Raw genomic sequence first — 23,501 nt, 5'->3', positions numbered from 1 at the left:
TTTTTTATGTATCACAAATATTTTCTTTTTAATGAAAATATATGTGTGCATTAAGCAATGATTGTTTGGTGTCTATCTGAACACGGAATTAGTCGCCAGAAATTAGTTTTTTCAAAATGTTTTTAACACTGAAGGTTTAAACAAATTTCTTACATACAGTAGAGTGGGTCTGCAGTGTTTTCAATAAACTTGTAAATAGTAAATTCAATGGGCATTATTTTACCGACTGACTGTCTTAGACGACCTCAACTTTCATCCTAGAATTCAGTTACATCAAGTTACACAAAGTTAAGTAAGGCAGCAAGAAGTTTGAGCCAGGAAATGATACATGATCTACCCAAGTTTCTCTCATTAAATATTTTTCTGCTCGTGAAAGGACAGTTTAGCTCTTCCGCGTTCACTCGTATTTTATGCTTGTGAAAACATGATTAGAGGAGCTTATAAACTTAAGCGAATAGTGGTGAATATACCACAGATTTTACAGGGAATTATAAAGTTTCAGACAATTTTAACACAAATTTCAACACATATCTAGCAAGTCTAAACAGTGTATTTACATTATATATATATATATGTGTGTGAATGAAAATAACCGCTACTTCGTGGACAATGTCTGACCAGGAACGAAAATATGATGAGAAATTCCTTAAGTACTTTCGAAGTAATCAATACAGCCTTAGAATGAATATCCTCATCCTCGAAGAAATAGAGCAGAAGCTGAAGCAATCATTCCAGCCTGAAGAAGTGCAATCGGAACAGAAAGTTATCCAAGAGATATAAGCAATCAAAATTTTGTTTCACTTATGCAAAATCAAATCATCCACCAGTATTCGATCTATACTTACAAGTAAAAGCTCGCACACACAGAGGACGATAAAGAAATTTGCCAAATCCTAAAAGAACAGTATAAGACAACCCGTTCTCTCACTTTCTTCCTGTCAATATTGACTTATTTAATACGTGCATATGTGATATACTAAACATACTAGTTTACCTTGAAAAGCTTCACAGAAAGATTACGGTGTTTTCTATGAAGCTTTTCAAGGTAAACTAGTATGTTAAGTATGTCACATATGCACGTATTTAATAAGTCAATATTGACTATACGAAAGTGCGAGAATGGGTTGTCTAAGACTTTGTTTAGCAACCAAATAAACAACATGACAAATGAAGATCTGAACAGCTTCTTCATGAATGATATTCAAAACTCTGACATTATAACTGATATAAACATGAACATCGTATCTTCGTATTTTGAGGTGCTTCCGGGGCTTAGCGTCCCCGCGGCCCGGTCGTCGACCTGGCCTCCTGGTTGCTGGACTGATCAACCAGGCTGTTGGACGCGGCTGCTCGCAGCCTGACGTATGAGTCACAGCCTGGTTGATCAGGTATCCTTTGGAGGTGCTTATCCACAACAGCACAACAGATTTTCAACTATATTACAACATTCCTATACACTCAGCCCCGCGTCTTGGAATTTCATATTTATAAAGAAAGGTAAAGTACTAGCAGCAAGAATACACGGTAAATATGGAGAAAAAACTAGGATACAGATAAGATACAAGTGTCTCTTTTATGTCACTTGTTTGACTTAAATCTGCAGATACAGTTCCAATAAACAAGGGAGGCAGAAAGCACTGGCAGTAAAGCATTAATGTTTAAAAAAAGAGGGATTAGGAATCAAATCTCCAGTTTTAGGGAGAACAATGAAATTCACAATCCAGTACAATATGACAATATGGATTTAGAGCGCAAAGATCCTGCTTTTCACAATTTCTCAGCCTATATGGCAAAATTACGAAGTCATTAAAAGAAAAACAAAATTCTGGTGTTGTATTCACGAACTTTGGTAACGTATTTGATAAATGTAGCTATGGAATGATAGCCCATAAAATAAGAAGAGTTTGGAATAACAGGTAAACTAGGACAATGGATATTCAATTTTCTGTCAAACAAGATACAAACAGTAACAAACAAAATCAAGTCAAAGCACAATGAAAAGCTTTGTACCCCAAAGGCACAGTCCTTGCACCATTATTTTTGCTTATTCCTATATCAGATTTACAAAAATACAAGTCACAGGTGTAGGGAAACCTACTGGTGATTGATTTGATTGTTAATTTAAGAGATTGTATTTATTACTTCTAAGCAGACTGTATTTGATAATTTATTGTCACCAAAAAACTTCCCTTCACACATTTTGGGGTGGGTGGTGGGGCGTCATATTTTAATCTTACGGTAATTAGACGGAAGATATAACTATTATCGAGTTATAGATCACACAACTATATAAAGAACATTTAAATTGCCTTAACTGTTTCAGTAGTGTTGACTGCTCATCATACAGAGACACTTGGACACATGAACTCCTGTGATTAATGGCGTCTGGGAGGTCCTGGTGTGGCCAGCTCAACTTTGTCTCGTGTGGTCACACTCACCTGGAGATACGATACACTGTAATATCTGATGACTACATATATGTACAGGTGTTACACAAACATGAGGAGCGGGAAATGAAATTTTACACCTTGCTCAAATGCTTTCAATTTTTTTTAACATAATCTACTAGGCACAAGCTCCAACTTTGTCTAGATAATCACCAACGTAAATTGAAAAACAAGAAAATTTGATATAATTATAAAATTTAATATTGAAAATATCAGATTTTCAAATGAGCATCAAAAATATAAAATATCACAATTTTTCATTTGGTTTATGCTCTCAGAAGAGCATATGATCTTCATTTGTGTTTCTTATTATTATAGTATTCAGTATAGTTTAATGTAAAAACACATTTCAATACGGCATTTGAGATACTTGTCAAATTTAGTCAAAAAAATAATTATAACTCCCAATATTTAGGGTTTATGGAAAATCAAATAGTATTGTAGAACAGACAGCTGTGCCCACTATATGTAAAAATGGTGAGAATCGGTAAGAAACTGGATTTTTATGCTCACTTCAATGTTGAGATTCTAATTATAGATATACTGTAATTAAAGTTCAAATTATCGACAATAATTATGAAAGTTCTAATTCGTTAATTTACCTGTATGATTTAATAAACATTGTTTGGCATTCGTACTCAAATATGTGAAAGTTTTAGGTCAATGTGTGTTGAAATGAAGTCAAGAAAAAAATCCTCCCATACCCCCCTCCCACCCCCCCCCCCAAAAAAAGAAAGGGAAAATTATAATGATTTAGGGGATGCATATGTATACTTTATATAAGTGATAAAACCCTAATCTGGTCCCTAATCATCAAAAAACCTTAAGAGATAAAGAAGTAGAGCTTGAAATCTGTGAAAAAATCACCCCCCAAATTTCAAGTTCCAAGTTCTACCAGTTGTAGCTGATTTTTTGTGACCAATTACATTCTATCTTCACATAGTTAAGGACGTGTATGCACTCTACAGGATGTAGAGATTACAACAAAACCCGATAATAAGCAAAGAGGACAAAAATCCCCCCAAAATATATTTGAGGACATTGGTAAAAGCAAGAGATATTAACATTGATCAAAGTATTTATATGATATATAACAAAATAAAGCATAACAACATACTCATTATTATTTGTGTTATTATGTATTACTCAGCAGTGCTATAAAGGCACCAGCTGCATACTACTTTGTGAATACTTCTTACTACTATTCTTCTTTGTGTATCAGACAGCTGCTTGCATATCTTTAGTACTGCATTATCCCTCAGTTCCAGTTAATAGGAGCTGTTCTTATCAACAAAACTTTTTTTTTACAAATACAGTCAAAAAATCTATTTCATAAAATATTGGGATGAAACTTTCACAATGTTGAAACCAATAGGTTGGAGATTTGTTTAACATTTATAAGTAATTTTCACATAATATGAATATTTTTGCGATTTCCGGTCCTTAAATTGTTATAATAAAGAGACTTACCCTTGTGGGGTGTAGTTTACATGCCTTATAACGATTCATCCTAGACACAGAAAATAAATTGGCCAATTTAGTCTGAGTTAATAGACTAACCGGACTGCCACTTCCCGCAGTTCTTAAGTTGCATAGTCTCGGCAGTAAATAACAACTATTTTGAGTTGCACTGTCCTCTTGGAGTCGCTGGGAGTAAATTTATGTCATCGCTGAGGGAAGATGAGCCGGTCGGCCGAGCGGACAGCACGCTGGACTTGTGATCCTGTGGTCCTGGGTTCGGTCCCAGGCGCCAGCGAGAAACAATGGGCAGAGTTTCTTTCACCCCAAGCCCCTGTTACCTAGCAGTAAAATAGGTACCTGGGTGTTAGTCAGCTGTCACGGGCTGCTTCCTGGGGGTGGAGGCCTGGTCGAGGACCGGGCCGCGGGGACACTAAAAAAAGCCCCGAAATCATCTCAAGATAACCTCAAGATGGTGTCTTGTGAGCTTCATTTCACCACAAGCCTTAATCTGGCTGCTCCTTCCTCCCTCTCCTGAGGTTGTAACATTCGAGATTCGGAAGGAAGAATGGGTTTGAGGTCAAATCTAACTATTTATTATATAATTTATCAGATTAATTTTTATTGTGTAACCAGCCAACCCGTTCTCGCACTTTCCTACAGTCAATATTGACTTATTTAATACGTGCATGTGAGACATACTAAACATACTAGTTTACCTTGAAAAGCTTCATAGAAAACACCGACCTTACCGGCTAATCTTAACATACTAAGAAGGTTAGGTAAGGTCGGTGTTTTCTATGAAGCTTTTCAAGGTAAACTAGTATGTTTAATATGTCACATATGCACGTATTTAATAAGTCAATATTGACTATACGAAAGTGCGAGAACGGGTTGAACCAGCCCTCTGACAGGTGTATTTTACATTAAATTAGCCAAAACGTTTTCTGTAACTTTTATATGACTAACTAAGGTAAATTAACATTTGATGGTAGTTACGCACTCGTATCCACTACACTATACTCAGAGCCCTAAAGAGGTGGGAATTCCAAGGGTATTTAACTACCAGTATCCCATCCTCTCCAGGCAATGAGACAATGAGGGATCACTACACGTTTTCCATCAAGCCCTCTTATATGGGAGAATACTGTGTTGCTGCTTAATGCACATACTTGTCTAAAACCGCAAGTTTGAAGCATAGAATCTTTAGACACACACACCAACTCAAGGTATAGTACAAATTACGAATCTAAGCGAAATAAAGGTACAGACACAATCAGACCTACTCACAGAAGGAAAACATCTGGGAATAATGACATCAAATGACCTAACATATTGTGAGCATGAAACAAATACAGCATCAGCCAAGGAACTGTTAGCATGGATTATAAGAACATTCAAATCCAGGGATGAAACTGCAGTGATCCTACTTTTCAAATCCCTTGTGCTTTCCCGCTTTGATTACTGCTCGGTGCTCACTTCCATTTTCAAAGCAGGATATTTTTTTGAAATAGATGGAATACATTGAATGTATATGGCACTCACAGACACGATAGAGCACCTAACTCATTAGAACCATCTGAAAGTACTCAAAATGTCCTCCCTGAAAAGAAGTCGTGGGAGATATCAGATAATATAAACATGGAAGATACTGGAAGACCTGGTCCAAAATTTGCGCAGTAAAATAACAATATACGGGAGTGAAAGATATGGTGGGAAATGCAGAGACAACTCGGTGAAGAGTGAAGGTGCCAGAGGTATAATCTAAGAACACCGTATGAACATCAGAGGTCCTTCCAACATACATGAGAAATATTGTTTGTACAAATGCTTAAGAGTTCAAAATAAAATTGGACACGTTCCTTCAAAATGTTCTCATTGTCCCGGACCAACCGGGTTGTAGTGGACGTACAGGGCTGCACACAGCTCGAAGCAACACCCGTTTGGACCAAGTTATCACAAGTCAAGTCTGGCTTCAGGCTGGGTTTTGGGAGTAAAAGAACTCTTAAAACCCAATTTGGGTACTCTCTGTGTATACCCGAAGTGGGTTCGGGTGTACCTAGATGCCATATAAACTCCACATAGGATGCAACCCATAACAACATGGATAAATAGCCTCGGCTGCACTTTTCCTTTGAAGAATTTCAGTGTATCATCTTAGGAATAGAAAATTTATAAAATAAATGTTGCAGATATATAAATTAATTTATTTTTATCTTCAATTAAGAGCTGTGTGCAGTGGTCTAACAAGGAACTTTCAGTCTAGTGATTTGAAATGTATTATATTAAATAATGTCTGACTTCTGGGAACTCTTCACTTTCTCACCCCCGGCCAGAAACCTAATTACTCTCAGGGCGCTAAAAGCTTTTAACAATGGATTTCCAGCTTCACCCATCTCCTCTTCCCTCTCTTACCCTGCTCCAGCCTCTCAATCTCCACTCTCACAGTCATCCAGAAGCTTCACATTTGCCACTACAGTACCTTCAAAACCCTCACCACCACCATCTCCCCTCACTACCACCACCACCCCTCACCATCTCCCTTCACCACCAACTCTCCCATTGCTCCACGCCCCTTATAACTCCCATTACCGAAATATTACCGCCTGTCAGCCACCACCACTACGACTAACCCCCCCCCCCCCACACACCACCACCACTATGACTGAACCCCCCCCCCCCTCATCACCATAAAACCGGTGTTGCTCTCACCATATTATCATAAGTCAACAGTCAGCCCCATTTTCATGTCTGTATAATTGCTGACGGAAACTACCGTAATTATCATAATGACTATGACACGTTAAGCTGGATAATTGATTTAAAAGCTTCTTATGATCATCGGTTTAAGCTTTACTGAAAATTATATCGAATTTGTCATTAAATCTATTGATTAACTTTGTTGAATACTATTTCAAAGCTGTATTGAATAAGTTACTTAAATTTGATAAGTTAATTAATTTAAGAATGAGATATGAAAATGGATTTTAATTGAACATTTTATAAATTTATAACATGTTTTTTGTTCGTCTAAAATTGCACTGTAGTGTCGGGTGTATAATAGGATAAGATAAGGGAGGCAAAGATTTGGAGGAACTAATAATAACATAAGAATAAAGGTAACTGCAGAAGATTTCTTGGCCCATATGAAGCAGCTCTTATTAATAACCAACCAACCTCATTGATATATATGTCTAACTTACTGCTGAAACAATCAAGGAATCTTACTTCTATTAAGTTATGCTGCATTTGGTTCCACAAATCAACAACCATGTTACCGAACCAGTGTTTACCCAAGTCTTTCCTAAATCTAAACATATCCAATTTATAACAATTGTTTCGTGTTCTGTCTTGAATTGATTTTTGTAATACCCTATTAAAGTCCCCTTTGTTATGTCCATTCATCCACTTGTGCACCTCTATCGTGTCACTCCAAATTCTTCGCCTTTCTAGGGAACGTAAGTTTTGTCAATCTTTCTTCGTATGACAGGTTTCTAATTTGGGAGATTAACTTTGTCATCCTACGCTGGACACGTTCTCGTGAATTTTTATTCATTCTATTGTACGGCGACCAAAATTGAACTGCATAATCTAAATGCAGAGGCAAGGGTTTACTTCTGCAAAACTGAACTATATAATCTAACCAGAGTAAGATATAGCTGAAGAACAACACCAGGTGTCTTATTACTAACGCTTCAATAAATATATCACAGTGTCCTATTTGCCTTATTACGAACATTTATGCATTGATTTTTTGGCTTTAAATTCTTACTAATAACTCGTAGATCCCTTTCGCAATCCGACTTCGCAATCTCAACACCGTCTAGCTCTTATCTTTTAACTCTGTCAACATTACCTAGCCTCAAAATCTTACATTTATCAGCATTAAACTGCATCTGCGAATCTTTTGACCATTTCAAATCCCTATTTAGACCGTCTTGAAGTGATAGTGAGTCTTCTTCCGTGTTTATTTCCCTCCCGATTTTAGTATCATCGGCAAATTTGCAAATGTTGCTGCTCAAACCTGAATCTAAACCATTTATATATATTATGAATACCAGGTCCCAGGACAGAGCCTTGAGGCACTCCATTTACAACATTTTTCTACACTGACTTAACCCCATTTATACTAATTCTTTGCTTCCTTTGGTATAGCCATGCCCTAATCCAACTTTTAATATAGCACCCCCAATACCATGAGCCTCTATCTTTTTAATCAATCTTTCATGTGGCACTGTATCAAAAGCTTTGCTAAAGTCGAGGTACACAACATCAGAATCCTTGCCACTATCATCTGCCTCAACTATGCTAAAAAAAAAAAAAAGATAGCAAATTTGTTAAACATGAATGGCCATTTGTAAAACCATGTTGTAAATCATTTATTAATTTATGTTTTTTAAGATGAAGACGAATGGTATTTCCAATTATCAATTCAAATAACTTTCCCCACAATAGACGTTAGAATAATTGGCCGATAGTTTGGCCCAAGTGATCTATCTCCTTTCTTGAAAATTGGTACCACATTAGCAACCTTCCACAATTCTGGCACTCTACCTGTCTCTAATGATTTATTAAATATGGTTGACAAGGGCTCGCACAGCTCTTCTTTGCATTCCTTAAGCACCCCTGGCAAACACTTCGTCCGGCCCTGGGGATTTGTTTGGCTCGAGTTTCACTATTCTCTATCATCATTACCTAGCCTCAAAATCTTACATTTGTCAGCATTAAACTGCATCTGCCAATCTTTTAACCATTTCATAACCCTATTTAAATCGTCTTGAAGTGATAATGAGTCCTTTTCGGTGTTTAATAACATCTTAATTTCTGAAAGAGTGTAAGAGTTGGGATTTGTGATATGTGAAGTGTAGGATATGTGAAAATATGCATTGAGCCAAGTGTGTAGAAGTGCCACGTGTGTAGAAGTGCCACGTGTGTAAAAGAGCCACGTGTATGTAAAAAAGTCACATATGTAAAAAAAACATTTGTAAAGAGCCACATGAGCAAAAGAGCCACATGAGCAAAAGAGCCACACGTGTAAAAGAGCCACACGTGTAAAAGAGCCACACGAGTAAAAGAGCCACACGTGTAAAAGAGCCACAAGTGTAAAACAGCCAAGTAATACTGTATACTAAAGCGATATATAAATCCTTTGCATGATGTAAACTCTGGGCTGAATGTCTCCCATGCACCACCTTCCGTAAACTAAAGCCCTCATTAAGAATACTCACACTACAAGCTACTCCGTTTTCCACAGCGTAGACAATATGGAGACATTTGCTGAACTCGCGGTGAATAAGCGTTACATACAACCAAATATGACTAGTTTATAGTTAATTACTCGTAAATGTTCAATTCAACATCAGTGTTTTGTATACGCAAGTCCTGAATCAAGTCCATCCTTGAACTCTGTCCTATGTTTTGTTTTTCGTTATTGGACGTCCTTCGGACCTCCTTCATGCTTGTATGCAAATGATGTTTAGCATTATTGCCGTAGGATGAAGGAGATAAACATAATTTTCTCCTTCTGGTGCTTGCGTTGTAGGCTTACCTCATGCATTATTCCCAGGAGGTTAAGGGCTGGCCTTGTTGTTGTTCAACCCGCGGGGCGCACCTTGCTACTGCGCCCGCCTCGTCTGAGGTGTATACACATTATGTATATACTACTTCCAGCGTCATACATGTATATATATGACGCTGGAAGTAGGGCTACTGACGCTGGGGGTAGGGTTACTGACGCTGGAGGCCGGGCTACTGACGCTGGAGGCCGGGCTACTGACGCTGGAGGCCGGGCTACTGACGCTGGAGGCCGGGCTACTGACGCTGGAGGCCGGGCTACAGACGCTGGAGGCCGGGCTACTGACGCTGGGGGCAGGGCTACTGACGCTGGGGGCAGGGCTACTGACGCTGGAGGCCGGGCTACTGACGCTGGAGGCCGGGCTACAGACGCTGGAGGCCGGGCTACTGACGCTGGAGGCAGGGCTACTGACGCTAGAGGCAGGGCTACTGACCCTGGAGGCAGGGCTACTGACCCTGGAGGCAGGGCTACTGACCCTGGAGGCAGGGCTACTGACCCTGGAGGCAGGGCTACTGACGCTGGAGGCCGGACTACTGACGCTGGAGGCCGGACTACTGACGCTGGAGGCAGGGTTACTGACGCTGGAGGCCGGGCTACTGACGCTGGAAGTAGGGCTACTGACGCTGGAGGCCGGGCTACTGACGCTGGAGGCAGGGCTACTGACGCTGGAGGCAGGGCTACCGAGGCTAGAGGCAGAGCTACTGAGGCTGGAGGCAGGGCTACTGACCCTGGAGGCAGAGCTACTGAAGCTAGAGGCCGGACTACTGATGCTGGAGGCCGGACTACTGACGCTGGAGGCCGGACTACTGACGCTGGAGGCCGGACTACTGACGCTGGAGGCAGGGCTACTGACCCTGGAGGCCGGACTACAGAGGCTGGAGAGTGAAGGCAATCAAACACGGTCTCTTCTGGAGTCTATTAATAGCGGGACAATATTACCTGGTCCTTCAATACTGGACAATATTACCGCTCGGTGTCTACCGCATCAATATTGCCTATGAGAGACACTCGGGGGTCCCGGCCCGGGAGATATTGTCTTCACGGGGTAACTGTTGACTGTTACCTGTGTGAGCTGTCATTATCAGCTGGCGGCCTGCTCTGTGTGGGGGCTCCAGCTGACTCTCACTCTTTGATGTTTGTAATAATTGGGAGATAGGAGAGGGAGAGAGAGAGAGAGAGAGAGAGAGAGAGAGAGAGAGAGAGAGAGAGAGAGAGAGAATGGGGGGAGGGAGAGGGAGGATTATAAACTAATTACCTGATTAATAATTTATAAAATGGCTAATATTAAAACATTAATGTTCACACTAGGCGTGTCCACTCTCATCAGCGAGACACTTGACACCATATAAAAACAAACTCCTCCAAGACAACGACTGACACGCCAGAACTGGGAGAGGGTTGTAGTGCTGAATATGTATTTGTTTCCAGGATAACAAATAAACAAATATATACCTTGAATGTAACAGGATACTGAAAACACGCGATGTGCGCATGCGCGCAGGTGCATAAACCTTCCCCCCCCCCCAGGTGGGGGTGGTGATAGGGTGAATGTATGTATTGCCGTCCCTTAATGACCCGCGCCCTCACCCCTGCTGCAGCGCTTTCTTGAAACGTGTCAACAACCCGTCCCTCGGGGAGGTGCTCCCAGCGCCCCGTTGGGGAGGTGCTCCCAGCGCCCCGTTGGGGAGGTGCTCCCAGCGCCCCGTTGGGGAGGTGCTCCCAGCGCCCCGTTGGGGAGGTGCTCCCAGCGCCCCGTTGGGGAGGTGCTCCCAGCGCCCCGTTGGGGAGGTGCTCCCAGCGCCCCGTTGGGGAGGTGCTCCCAGCGCCCCGTTGGGGAGGTGCTCCCAGCGCCCCGTTGGGGAGGTGCTCCCAGCGCCCCGTTGGAGAGGTGCTCCCAGCGCCCCTCGGGGGAGGTGCTCCCAGCGCCCCTCGGGGGAGGTGCTCCCAGCGCCCCTCGGGGGAGGTGCCGCCAGCGTCCCTCAACGTGGTCAGTGTCCACTATCTTTCTCTCATTTAGTCCAGCCATTTAAGACTAACAACAGCCTATGTTACAATTTACGCTGGACTGGTGACTCGGATGAATGAGAATTCTTGAATCCAGTTTATGCAAATTAATCTTTTAGGAGATTGTGTTTGGCTGAAGTATGTGTTGTGTCCTTGTATAATGTTTCACGAGCAAGACAATATATTCTAGGCCGTATTTTGTTACACAAACCTACCAACACACACATTTACATGCGTGTGTTAGTGTGTTTATCCACTATGTAGAGTATTGAGCATTATTCGACCAAATTTACCATGGCAGTAGATGATTGTGGTCATTAAAACACAATGTTCTAGGTCTTGGAGGATGCCAGGGCAGGGATACTCATGACAACGAGGCAGTGTGAGCCGTACACCTGAAAGAAAGGTGACACTGAACAACTTTCCCAGAATCAGACGCTTACCTGGGGAATCTCCCAAACAATTGCAAGCACTCCAGTGTCCATTGCTGCTCGACCCACGGTAGCGGGAGTTTGGCTACCCAACCCGTTCTCGCACTTGCTTATAGTCAATATTGGCTTATTTAATAAGTGCATATGTGACATACTAATTGTATGTGAATATTTTAGTTTACCTTGAAAAGCTTTATAGAAAACACCGACCTCACCTAACCTTCTTAGTATGATAAGATAAGCATCTTATGGCTTCTTATATACAATTATTACTTAACCTATCAACGGTATAGGTTAAGCAAGTGCGGAGCCAACCTGTTCTCGCACTTGCTTTTAGTCAATATTGGCTTATTTAATAAGTGCATATGTGACATACAAGACTACCGAAGTCGGCTGTTTGTTCTGTCAGGGAATGGTTGGGTTCTCTGTTCGACAGTAAGCAAGTATCAAGTTGGTTCAAATAACCAAGTTTCATTGTGTAACAACCCCCCCCCCCACCCCTCCGCCTGATAGAACAGTGTCCACCCTTATCCTTTCCTAACGACCAGAACGTGTTTCTGGTTGTCGACTGATGACGTATTGTGATCTCTGCCACTACCAGCATCTTATACTCTCTTTGGTTATTTAGGGTCATGCTAAAGACTTCTATGTCAGCTTCTGTTCATATTCCCTCGTCTCGTGGCTCCTTGGACTTATAATATTATATATATATATATATATATATATATATATATATATATATATATGTGTGTGTGTGTGTGTGTGTGTGTGTGTGTGTGTGTGTGTGTGTGTGTGTGTGTGTGTGTGTGTGTGTGTGTGTGTTAATATATATTAACACCTATTAGGAAATATATTATTTTTTAATTTAAAATTTCATCTATAAAATTAAGAAAAAGATTATTATGTAAATTAGGTTTTTCTCCTTCTCCAGAGAAGTTTTCAACATTTTCAGTTATTTTCAAGAACTAGCGAGAAGTTTAAGTTTAATGAGACCCGAGGGTTTCCTCTCCTATCTGTTTGTCTCGCTCTCATTTTTTTCTATATATTCCTTTCTCTCACCTTTTTTCATCTCTTTCTCTTCCTCTCACTAAAGAGGAAGAGCAAGAGGAGACTCTCTGTTTCTAGCCTCAGTATATGGCCCGGATGTGATCTGGTCATGTGGCCCGGGTGTGACCGGGTCATATGGCCCGGGTGTGACCTGGTCATGTGGCCCGGGTGGGACCGGGTCTATGAGGGTAGTTAAGTACTCAGCCGGAGGCGAGACTACATTCAACATTATTTGTATTGTTTCTATATATGTAAAATGTTCATATTTTTTCGTATTAAATGACTTGCTTACCTTTGTTAAATCAGTATGATACAATCCTCCATTTAATTCAGTGTATCTTCAGTGTACCACCTGGTGCAGCTTCAGTTTATATCTCCTTCATTCATATTCTGTTTATGCTTCTTTGACTTTTGACTTTTAAATAATTCTTAGGATGAGGAAAGTGTATATCTAATACTTCTCAGAAATCTAAAATATTCTTCTCGTGATTGGGAAGTTGTCAAGCTCAGGGTTCTCTATTACCCTCAGCTCATATTAAGACTTGCTCTGTTAAGAGCATCGACTTGAGAATCGACTTGAGAATGGTCCAGGACGGACCGAAACGTCGTCGTCCCTTCACCTTCTAGTGTGTGCATACTTTAGCCACGTTATTGTGACTCATCGCCTGCACTTGCTCTATTAGCCGCCGATTGGTTAACTACCAAGTCCCCAACTACTGCTGAGTGAACCAGTGATAACAAAGATCGGTGACCAGTCGAGCCTCTTTGTCCAGAACATTTCCCTCCCCTCCATCCATACACTAGAGCAAACATACATACAAATACACACATACACACATTGTAGCCTGCCGGACAGTCCAGGGGATTCGGGCTTTTGTCATCCAAGAGCTTTTTCAAGTCGGCCTCAACTGTGCCTTTGATGGTGACGGCGCCTGTGTGTTGAGCGGCTCCGTCCTCACTCACAGCGTCACGTTGACAAAAGGCGTCGTTGTTATTACGAATTAATTGAAGGTCAGGACTTTGTTAATCAACACTATTAATCCAATACGTGTAGGTGACAGGGAGACCGGCCGGGGGAATTGGTAAATGATTTAAATGAAGAGAGATAAGAGACAATAAGAGCAGCAGGGACGAGGGGAACAATAACAGGCAAGAGAAGCAGGGGAAATAAATGGAAGGGAGGAAGAGGAAGGAAAAAAATGTGGATGTATGACCAGAGAATTTGAATGAGAGAGATTGGATGACGAGGATGGAAGGGATTGGGAGATGAAGATAGAAGAGATTGAAGGAGATAAAAAAATGGGATCTACAGATCCAGACTCAGGAGTCACTGGCGGAGGCTGCACACAGCAGTGAGAACAGTGTATAGTGTACATGCTGGGGAGAAATACAGCAGTGAGGGAGGAATTACACAGCAGTGAGGGAGAAACACAGCAGTGAGGGAGGAATTACACAGCAGAGAGGGAGGAATTACACAGCAGTGAGGGAGAAACACAGCAGTGAGAACAGTGAATATGCTGAGGAGAAACAGCGCCGCAAATGTAGAGAAGTTCAAGAAAAACATGAATTCATTCTCTTTGATACAAGTGTATTGTTGGGGTTGGGGGTGGAGGTGGGGTTACTTCCTATAAACGAGGTCCCACACCTGACCTCCCTATAAACGAGGTCCCACACCTGACCTCCCTATAAACGAGGTCCCACACCTGACCTCCCTATAAACGAGGTCCCAACACCTGACCTCCCTATAAACGAGGTCCCACACCTGACCTCCCTATAAACGAGGTCCCACACCTGACCTCCCTATAAACTAGGTCCCACACCTAATATCCCTATAAACGAGGTACCACACCTGACCTCCCTATAAACGAGGTCCAACACCTGTCCAGGCAACTCCCCCCTCTATAGCATGTCCAAGCAACCCCCCCCTCTATAATATGTCCAGGCAACACCCTCCCTCTATAACATGACCAGGCAACACCCTCCCTCTATAACATGTCCAGGCAACACCCTCCCTCTATAACATGACCAGGCAACACCCCCTTCAGTAACCCACATTTAACAGGCAACATTTCCCTGTATTGGGTGAACCTTGATCTTTGTCACCGCCACCAGCCTGGCTGCCTGACTGACGTCATCAATAAAGTAATGAAATCATTACTAACTTGTCGAATTATTTTTCTGTATATTCGGTGGGAACATCAGAGGCGTTTAGAATTTTACACATTAGTGTGTGCCACACAGGAATTTATCGTCCTACTTTATTAAAGAAAAATAAATTATCACCGTTTATGATCATCACTAAATCCTGACAATCTCGTTTACTTAAATGACGACAACGAAATACGTTTTCACTGCACGCTAAAAATTTTATTTTTTTCTTGTTAGGGGGGTGGGGGGTGGGATGAATAATGCCAGTTATAAGAATAATAATAAAAATAAACAGTTCCAAGGAACTATTTTTAAAATATATTGTAACATTAAACCTTTTTGGTATCTGGAATGAGATCACAGCTGGTCCTGAAGATCTGCTATCACCAATCTTAGTAGAGAGGGGAGACGTGAAGAGTAAAGTTAGTGGATGTAATGAAGCAAAACATTCTTATGAGCAATTCGTAGCATGTACGCCGAGGTGGGGACGAATCAGAGTAATTAGACACACACCCAAGTGAATCAGACATTTAGAGGGGAGAGACAATGATGTCTGTCGTAGGAAGCAGCAGCCGTTGACTAGCCATAGATGGGTCGCTGATGTACCATGCTACAAAAGGTGAAAATGCCTGCCATATTAAAGGGACTATGACTGCACGTGTCTGTCTGTCGTATGACAATGGTATGCTGAGCTCAAAAGTAAACATCACAGGGCTGATCGAGTTTCTAATATTGAGGCAAGACGGCACCAGAGTGATTGATGTGAGTGCAAGCGCACACGCACTCCTTTACTCTGTTACACGCCGAGTGTAGGCCTATCATTTAAACAATAAAGTGGGGAAATGTATGAAATACAGAACAAACCCCAGAAATATAACATCCGGAAACCTGAACGAACTAAACAGAAATGACTGAAACACATGATAATGTTCAGGACTGACCTAAGTATATTCATAAGATATGTATGAATTAGCCAATGTCGAAATGATTTTTTTTTACAGTAATCATGAAACTAATTTTTGGAATGTTGAAGCCGGCTCCATTTTGCTATGTTTCTTTACAATTATTTTGCAATATTTGAAATATATGCATGTCCATCTTGATTTTTAAATATAAAACTTTTCCAATTAGCAAACTATTATTGATTAGTCCCAGTTGTGGAAAAACATTTAAGATAGAGATATATATATATATATATATATATATATATATATATATATATATATATATATATATATATATATATATATATATATATATATATATATATATATATGTAAAGGTGTTTCATTACAGAGATATCACACTAACGTGATGCATCAAATGAACAAATCCACAAGGGCCGTGACGAGGATCCGAACCTGCGTTTTTCGAAGCTCCACGTCCAACATGACGGTGAAATAACAGTAAACGTTTGGAGCACTGATGCTTACGTCCGCACGTGGTCACATCTGCGAGGTCAGTGACCTTGCTCGCCACATCTGCTCTCCCGTAACAGGTTGCTGGTCACGTCACCACAAGACTCCCGCTTATTGGCTGCAACCCTTCAGCTCCACCCAATCATGTCACTCGTTGCATACCCTCTAGACCAGTGTCGCAGCATCAAGTTCAAGCAGGTACACATCCTCTGCCAGCTCTATTAGCGACATCTTGTTTAGCTTTTTCATACTTTCTCCCTCCAGAAAATTCCTGAAAATCTAATTTTACACCAAAATTATGACCCTTGCACTTTCCTTTATAACTGAAAACATTCTTTTAGCCGCCTATTATCTCATGAGGGTGCGGATAAATGAATCTTGATGCAGGAAAGGGCTGAATTAAGACAGCGGTCATAACAAAAGTGAGTTACATTTAGCTAACACTTTGAAAGGCGATATATTGTAAAGACAAAGTTTTACCATTAGATGGTAAGACATTGGCACAATTTATATCATAATATTTAGATGATTTTAGAATCGAAGCAGAACTATCGAATTCAACTAATAATTTAACTATTAATTTAAGTAAAACTTGAATTTATAGTTACAAAATTAGAGGTACAACAAATTTTAACTAATTATACTGTAACGTTGTGACATTTGGACACCCTCAGCATTCTACAGTAACAGCCTCAAACATGAGGTTCTGGTAACACAAACAAAATAGGTCACAGACATCTGCAGCATAAAAGTATGTCACAGACAAGAGTAGCCAAAGTCTGTTTAAAGGCAACAGAGTAGCAACAGTGTCGTAACAGTATCGTAACAGTGTAGCAACAGTGAGACAACAGATAAAGGACAGAGCAGCTGTGAGGCGTCAAACAACGGTTAGACTGGATCGATACTCCACCCACTGAAGTTAATTACTTAATGTTTCTGCTGCCTGCTGAGAGGACTCGTGGGGTGGGAGTGGAGGCTGTACCGGGGTGGGGGGGGGGGAGTGGAGGCTGTACCTGGGGGGGGGTGGAGGCTGGAACAGAGGGAGAAGGGGGGGGGGGGAGAGAATGCGAGGGGTCGAAGGGAGCAGAATGGAAGAAAATGTAACATGTGGTAATAAAGATGAAATAAAGGGTACTAAATAAAGAAAAAATAAGGAAAAAATAAAGGACACTCTCTTGGTGCATCATGAGGATTTCATCATGAACACATGATACAAAGAATTTTAAATTGAAATTCTACGGAAATCAAATCCCCGATTTCCAGCCATATAGAACATCAGAGGCTCTATAGATGACAATATTTCTTTAAATGTGGCACTAGGGGTGATCCTGACCAGCTTATGACATTCACACACTACTGACCATCCTTAAATGTTGGGTGTGGCCACTAGACCCAGGCCTCTGCTCGTCTACTGCGGACAAACAGGTATTTTATGTTACAGATGTTTTTCATTTGGGAAGGAAATTCACATATTTACCTTTAGACTTTTTCCAGCTTCGTCTTGTGCTTGACAAGGTACGGGCTCCATGCTGGGGCCGCATACTCCAGGATTGGTCTTACATATGTGGTATACAAGAGTCTGAATGATTCCTTACACAGGTTCCTGAACGCTGTTCTGATGTTGGCCAGCCTCGCATATGCCGCAGACTTTATTCTTTTTATGTGGGCTTCAGGAGACAGGTTTGGTGTGATATCAACTCCTAGATCTTTCTCTCTGTCCGTTTCATTAAGTACTTTATCTCCTATTCTGTATCCTGTGTCTGGCCTCCTGTTTCCACTGCCTAGTTTCATTACTTTGCATTTACTCGGGTTTAACTTCAACAGCCATTTGTTGCGTATGCACGTATGTGTATGAATGTATGTGTATGTATGCATGCATATAACTAGCACTAAACTGAAGATGGAATAACTTTTCTAAAATATACATGAACCTACATATACCATTACATGCAAAATAAAAATTAAAATAAGTGGTAAAAAAATTAATGATGAATTTGACTTCCCTGGTAACATATCGGCTCGTATCGCACTTAGTAGTTTAAATATATTTTTTCGAAGCGATGACTTTCTCGATTCATGGTGTGGGGCCTCATCAAATGTTGAATTTAGCTCTCTCTCTCTCTCTCTCTCTCTCTCTCTCTCTCTCTCTCTCTCTCTCTCTCTCTCTCTCTTTCTCTCTCTCTCTCTCTCTCTCTCTCTCTCTCTCTCTCTCTCTTTCTCTCTCTCTCTCTCTCTCTCTCTCTCTCTCTTTCTTTAATTTAGCTGCCACAAAGGTGTGTAAATATTTGCAAAAAATAAACAAAAAATACATATTTTATGTTGAATTTGAGTCTAGCTTTATTAAACAAAGTCTCGATTAACAGAAATGTTTCTCGAGTTTCCGGAATATTTCAATGTCATGCCGTATAACCAAACCGGTTCCATTACTTGGCTCCAGTCCTAAAGTGAACCATTAGTTTAAGTGGAATTTAAAATGTACAAATTAACAAGATAAAGACTTAATAAACGGGAAAGAAAATTGTCTTAGATTTAACTTCCTTCAACACCTCCGAGCGGGTAACACAGCTTCGCGCCTGGCTCTTGTATAACCCTTGAACGACCAGTAGCGTGACATCACTGGAGGCAACACAACTAGTCTTATTATATCTGATTTATAAGTTACCAGGTTTATTAAAATTACACAAGATTATCAGGTGGAAATCTTGTTTCAAGTGTAAACAATTGTCTTGTATGTATACAGTTTTGTTTTTAAATATTATGAGTGAGGCTTGATGGGTGGAGGTGCTGACAGTTAATCACCCGCTGTTATCTCGTTAAATAAGAGGAATCAACGAGAAAACGTCTAGACGCAGTGAAATATTTCTGTTTACAAACGCCAGAATTAACGACTTTTTATTTTTTCGTGAGAACGGTTCGTCAGAACTTGACAATTACCGGGAATTAACTCAAATACAGCCGTATACCTGAAGAGGAAGCAAGAATGGAAAGAAAGGAAGGGGATAATAAGGGATTAGAGAAGATTAGAACACAATCACCGCTTCCACCAAGCTCTTCAACGTTGCCATAATCAGGTCCTCATGCGCGCCGAAACTGCTGTTCGTCAACTTCCTGAATTTTTATCCATAATTATCCAATGTATAGGGACCTGGATAACCTGTTAGCTGCTACTTCAGGTCACTGATAATTGAAGCTGGAAGTTGTAGCCATGAGTGAGCCTTCATGGCTGACGCAACGAAGGTCATTCATTTATATTTTTGCATTATGTCGTGTCTCCTTTGTATTATTTTCAACCATTCAAATTTGCAGCCTTTTAGGCTTCTTGAAGTTTTCTATTCCTGCCACGCGTACCCATTAATATATTGCTCATATCACACTTTATTTCATTCTAACAATTTCATCCCTTTCCTCTCTGTACGAGGTGTGGCAAACAGCAAAAAATTTTCCATACGCCCTTAAACTCGTGTAAATATATTTATATGTATTAATGCTATATATACCTGCTGAAGTCAACACAGCAGAATCAAGTTAAATATTCTCTTTCATTTATTCGCAAATTTCCTGATAGTTTCGGATATATTTCATTTTCCTAAATGCTTTTGCTTCCTCAATGATTTCTTTTGATTTGGTTTAATTGGTTTCCGTTTGGTGACAATGACTGGTGTACATTTGTATGATGGCATTGTACAAACTATTTTGTGCAATTCTATACTTTTGTTGGCATCATTCAGCAATGTTATTTATTTAGTTATTTCCACTATCGCTCTCCTACTTTCTATTCTTCACTCACTCTCTTTCTCTCTCCCTCTCTTTCTCTCTTTCTCTCTCCCTCTCTCTCTCTCTCTCTCCCTCTCTCTCTCTCTCTCTTTCTCTCTCCCTCTCTCTCTCCCCCTCTCTCTCTCTCTTTCTCTCTCCCTCTCTCTCTCTTTCTCTCTCCCTCTCTCTCTCTTTCTCTCTCCCTCTCTCTTTCTCTCTCCCTCTCTCTTTCTCTCTCCCTCTCTCTCTCTCTTTCTCTCTCCCTCTCTTTCTCTCTCTCCCTCTCTTTCTCTCTCTCCCTCCCCTTCTCTCTCCCCCTCCCTCTCTCTGCCCCCCCTCCCTCCCTCCCCGTGCGTGAGCTCGTGTATGTGTATTCAACTATTTGTTCCGGCAGGGTCAAGTTTTCAGTTCTTGAACCACAATTATAACCACCGGTTATCTAATAACTGATCTCTCACATCTACAACTACTGACCATCTCCAGGATGCAATCCACGACAACTACCTTACTCCAAGGTAAGGCATGCTAGATGAACAGGCGCGTCAGATGAAAGGACAGTTGCCAAAATGATTCTCTCCTGGGTCTTCATCGAACTCAGGGTCCTTGATTGTGAGCAGATGACTGCGGTGGGCGTGCTCACAGAGTTGTGCTTACAGGGTTAAACATTAGCTCTTAAGCCCGGCTTTTCGAACATAAGTAGTTCAATGTAGTGACTTCACTCGTGTTCTTATCATAGAGTGAAAATATGTTACCTGTGATATTTGCACAACATACCCAACATGAACAACCTCTCATGCACAACATAAACAATTTCTCATTGTCGGAACTTCCGACACTAGACACTAACATACTAAGATTACTAACACCCAATATAACCAGCTAACCTGGTTATACTAGTAACAATATTTAAGTCATAAAAGGATTACAGAAAATGGAATATCTGCGATGTCATAAATTTACATTCATATATTTACTCAACAAGAATCCTTATATTGACGGTCTTAGCATTAGAATTAATAGAAAAGTGTTTATGCTACGAACTTGATGAAATATGTCAATAAACCTAAAGTCTACCTTTTTACGTCAATAAGTCTCCAGGCCTCTAAACACCCTCTGACTTCCCGGTCTAATTCATCTTTCAGTCTGCCGTTCTTCGATGAGAACTTGAGTAAACTCGCTCGTTGTCGTCTCTTGGTGTACCGCTTAAGTTTACCTGCTGGTGCTTCGCTCTGGTGCCCGCTGCTGGTAATTAAGGCTAGTTCCCCCCCCCCCCCCCCACGCCGAAATGCTTCTCTCTGCTCATTTCAGTCGGTGTAAAAATTGTATCTCGTTATTCTTCATTTTCCAAGTCTCTAATTGTGCCTCTTACAGCTGTGTGTGTGGAGCCCGCGCAGGAACCAGAGTATAATTTGGGTAAACGGGATTTTAATGTTCTTTCAACTGTACAGCAGTGTATGGGCTCTCCTTTCATCTACTGACAATTCAGGTAATCAGTAAAAAAAAGAGAATTTAAATCATTCATGTAATTTTATTTATAATTTTATATGTGTTGATGTTTTCACATATATATCTTTCTCGTTGCCTGTGTCCTTCAATCATTGTGTGTGAATATTCAGAAATAAATTTTGTTTCACTATTACTGGACGTCGCGCTTCTAAATAAATTATTTCATTTGGCTAATTACATCCATAGGCACTGCTAATGCCGGACGAAATTAGCAACAACTCATGCGTGTAATCACTTGCTCTGAAATACGTATAATACGAACACTGACACAATTACAAGTTGCGAGTGAGATTATACCCGCCGTCGACACACCCTCCTCAACACGTAGATCAATTACAACCACCACAACCACTCGACTGTCATGATAACATTAACTCGATAACATAATTTGCTCAGTTCTCCCTCCCACTCAGCAACATCGGCGACATTGTCTGCATTGTTGAACATAAGAACATAAGAATAAAGGTAACTGCAGAAGGCCTATTGGCCCATACGAGGCAGCTCCTCTCTATAACCACCCAATCCCACTCATATACATGCCCATGGACATGTAAAGTGAATTGTTATTATGAGGTCTCACTCTTTCCCTGACCATTTTGCCAAATTGTTTCTCCCACAAACACACTTTTATTACCTCCTTTTCTCCTTATCAATTTCCATACCACTATGTACTAATAGTTTAAACCCAAACAAATCCTCCCACCACAGGTTCCAACGAGTTGGCAACAGCAATAACAACCCCAGCCCTGGATAGATGCACCCCAGCCCTGGATAGATGAACCCCAGCCCCTGGATAGATGCACCCCAGCCCTGGATAAATGCACCCCAGCCCTGGATAGATGCACCCCTGCCCTGGATAGATGCACCCCAGCCCCTGGATAGATGCACCCCAGCCCTGGATAGATGCACCCCAGCCCTGGATAGATGCACCCCAGCCCTGGATAGATGCACCCCAGCCCTGGATAGATGCACCCCAGCCCTGGATAGATGCACCCCAGCCCCTGGATAGATGCACCCCAGCCCCTGGATAGATGCACCCCAGCCCTGGATAGATGCACCCCAGCCCTGGATAGATGCACCCCAGCCCTGGATAGATGAACCCCAGCCCTGGATAGATGCACCCCATCCCGAGCATACATGTCATTTCTTCCATAGAAGTGCTCCCAGTTATCTATGAATGATATTGCATTTGACTTGCAATATTTGTCAAATTGCAAATAGCTACTCCTAACTGTTGACAGTTATGCCTCTCTTTTAATCCTAACAACGATATATATTGGACAGTAATAATTAACCTGAAACAAAAGTGACCTCTCATGAAGCCAACCAATCGTCCGCTTTCTACAATAAAAAAATATTCATATTTTTTAATTTATCGGAAGTAGAAAAGATAGAAAAATAGCACGTTTAATTTTCATAAAACTCCCAGAATTTTTATAATTTTTCTCTTGTTCTTCATGATGAGCCTATCCAACATATTATAATTACAGTTCATATTAATTCTGGAGAAATCATCGTAGTTTAAATCATTTTTTGTATTATTTTTTTTCTTATCTGTACTTAAAAATCAAAATGGAAGACGTGATGAACCTAAACTTTCACGAACGTGTAATAAGGTTCTACAGCAAAGATTTCTATCAAATAGTGGAACTTTGGGTGCGGTTAGTGGAACTTTGCGTGCGGTTAGCGAGACTTTGGGTGCTGTTAGTGAGAC

General features: G+C 41.0%; 1 protein-coding gene across 1 annotated transcript; it reads left to right on the top strand.

Moving 5' to 3' along the window:
• The first annotated feature begins 9,593 nt into the window (after nucleotides 1-9,593).
• On the top strand, nucleotides 9,594-10,481 carry LOC138358162 (uncharacterized). Its single transcript, XM_069315666.1, has one exon. The coding sequence runs from the start codon at nucleotides 9,594-9,596 to the stop codon at nucleotides 10,479-10,481; it is 888 nt and encodes a 295-aa protein (XP_069171767.1).
• The last annotated feature ends 13,020 nt before the right edge of the window (nucleotides 10,482-23,501 follow it).

Source organism: Procambarus clarkii, chromosome 82, assembly GCF_040958095.1.
Source record: "Procambarus clarkii isolate CNS0578487 chromosome 82, FALCON_Pclarkii_2.0, whole genome shotgun sequence".
Lineage (NCBI taxonomy): Eukaryota > Metazoa > Arthropoda > Malacostraca > Decapoda > Cambaridae > Procambarus > Procambarus clarkii.
Note: the sequence above shows the minus strand (reverse complement) of the source record. Positions and strands in the feature narration are given on the sequence as shown.

Bases quoted from the DNA above. Each gene is read 5' to 3' on its own strand.
- LOC138358162 (XM_069315666.1), top strand. From the start codon at position 9,594: ATGACGCTGGAAGTAGGGCTACTGACGCTGGGGGTAGGGTTACTGACG.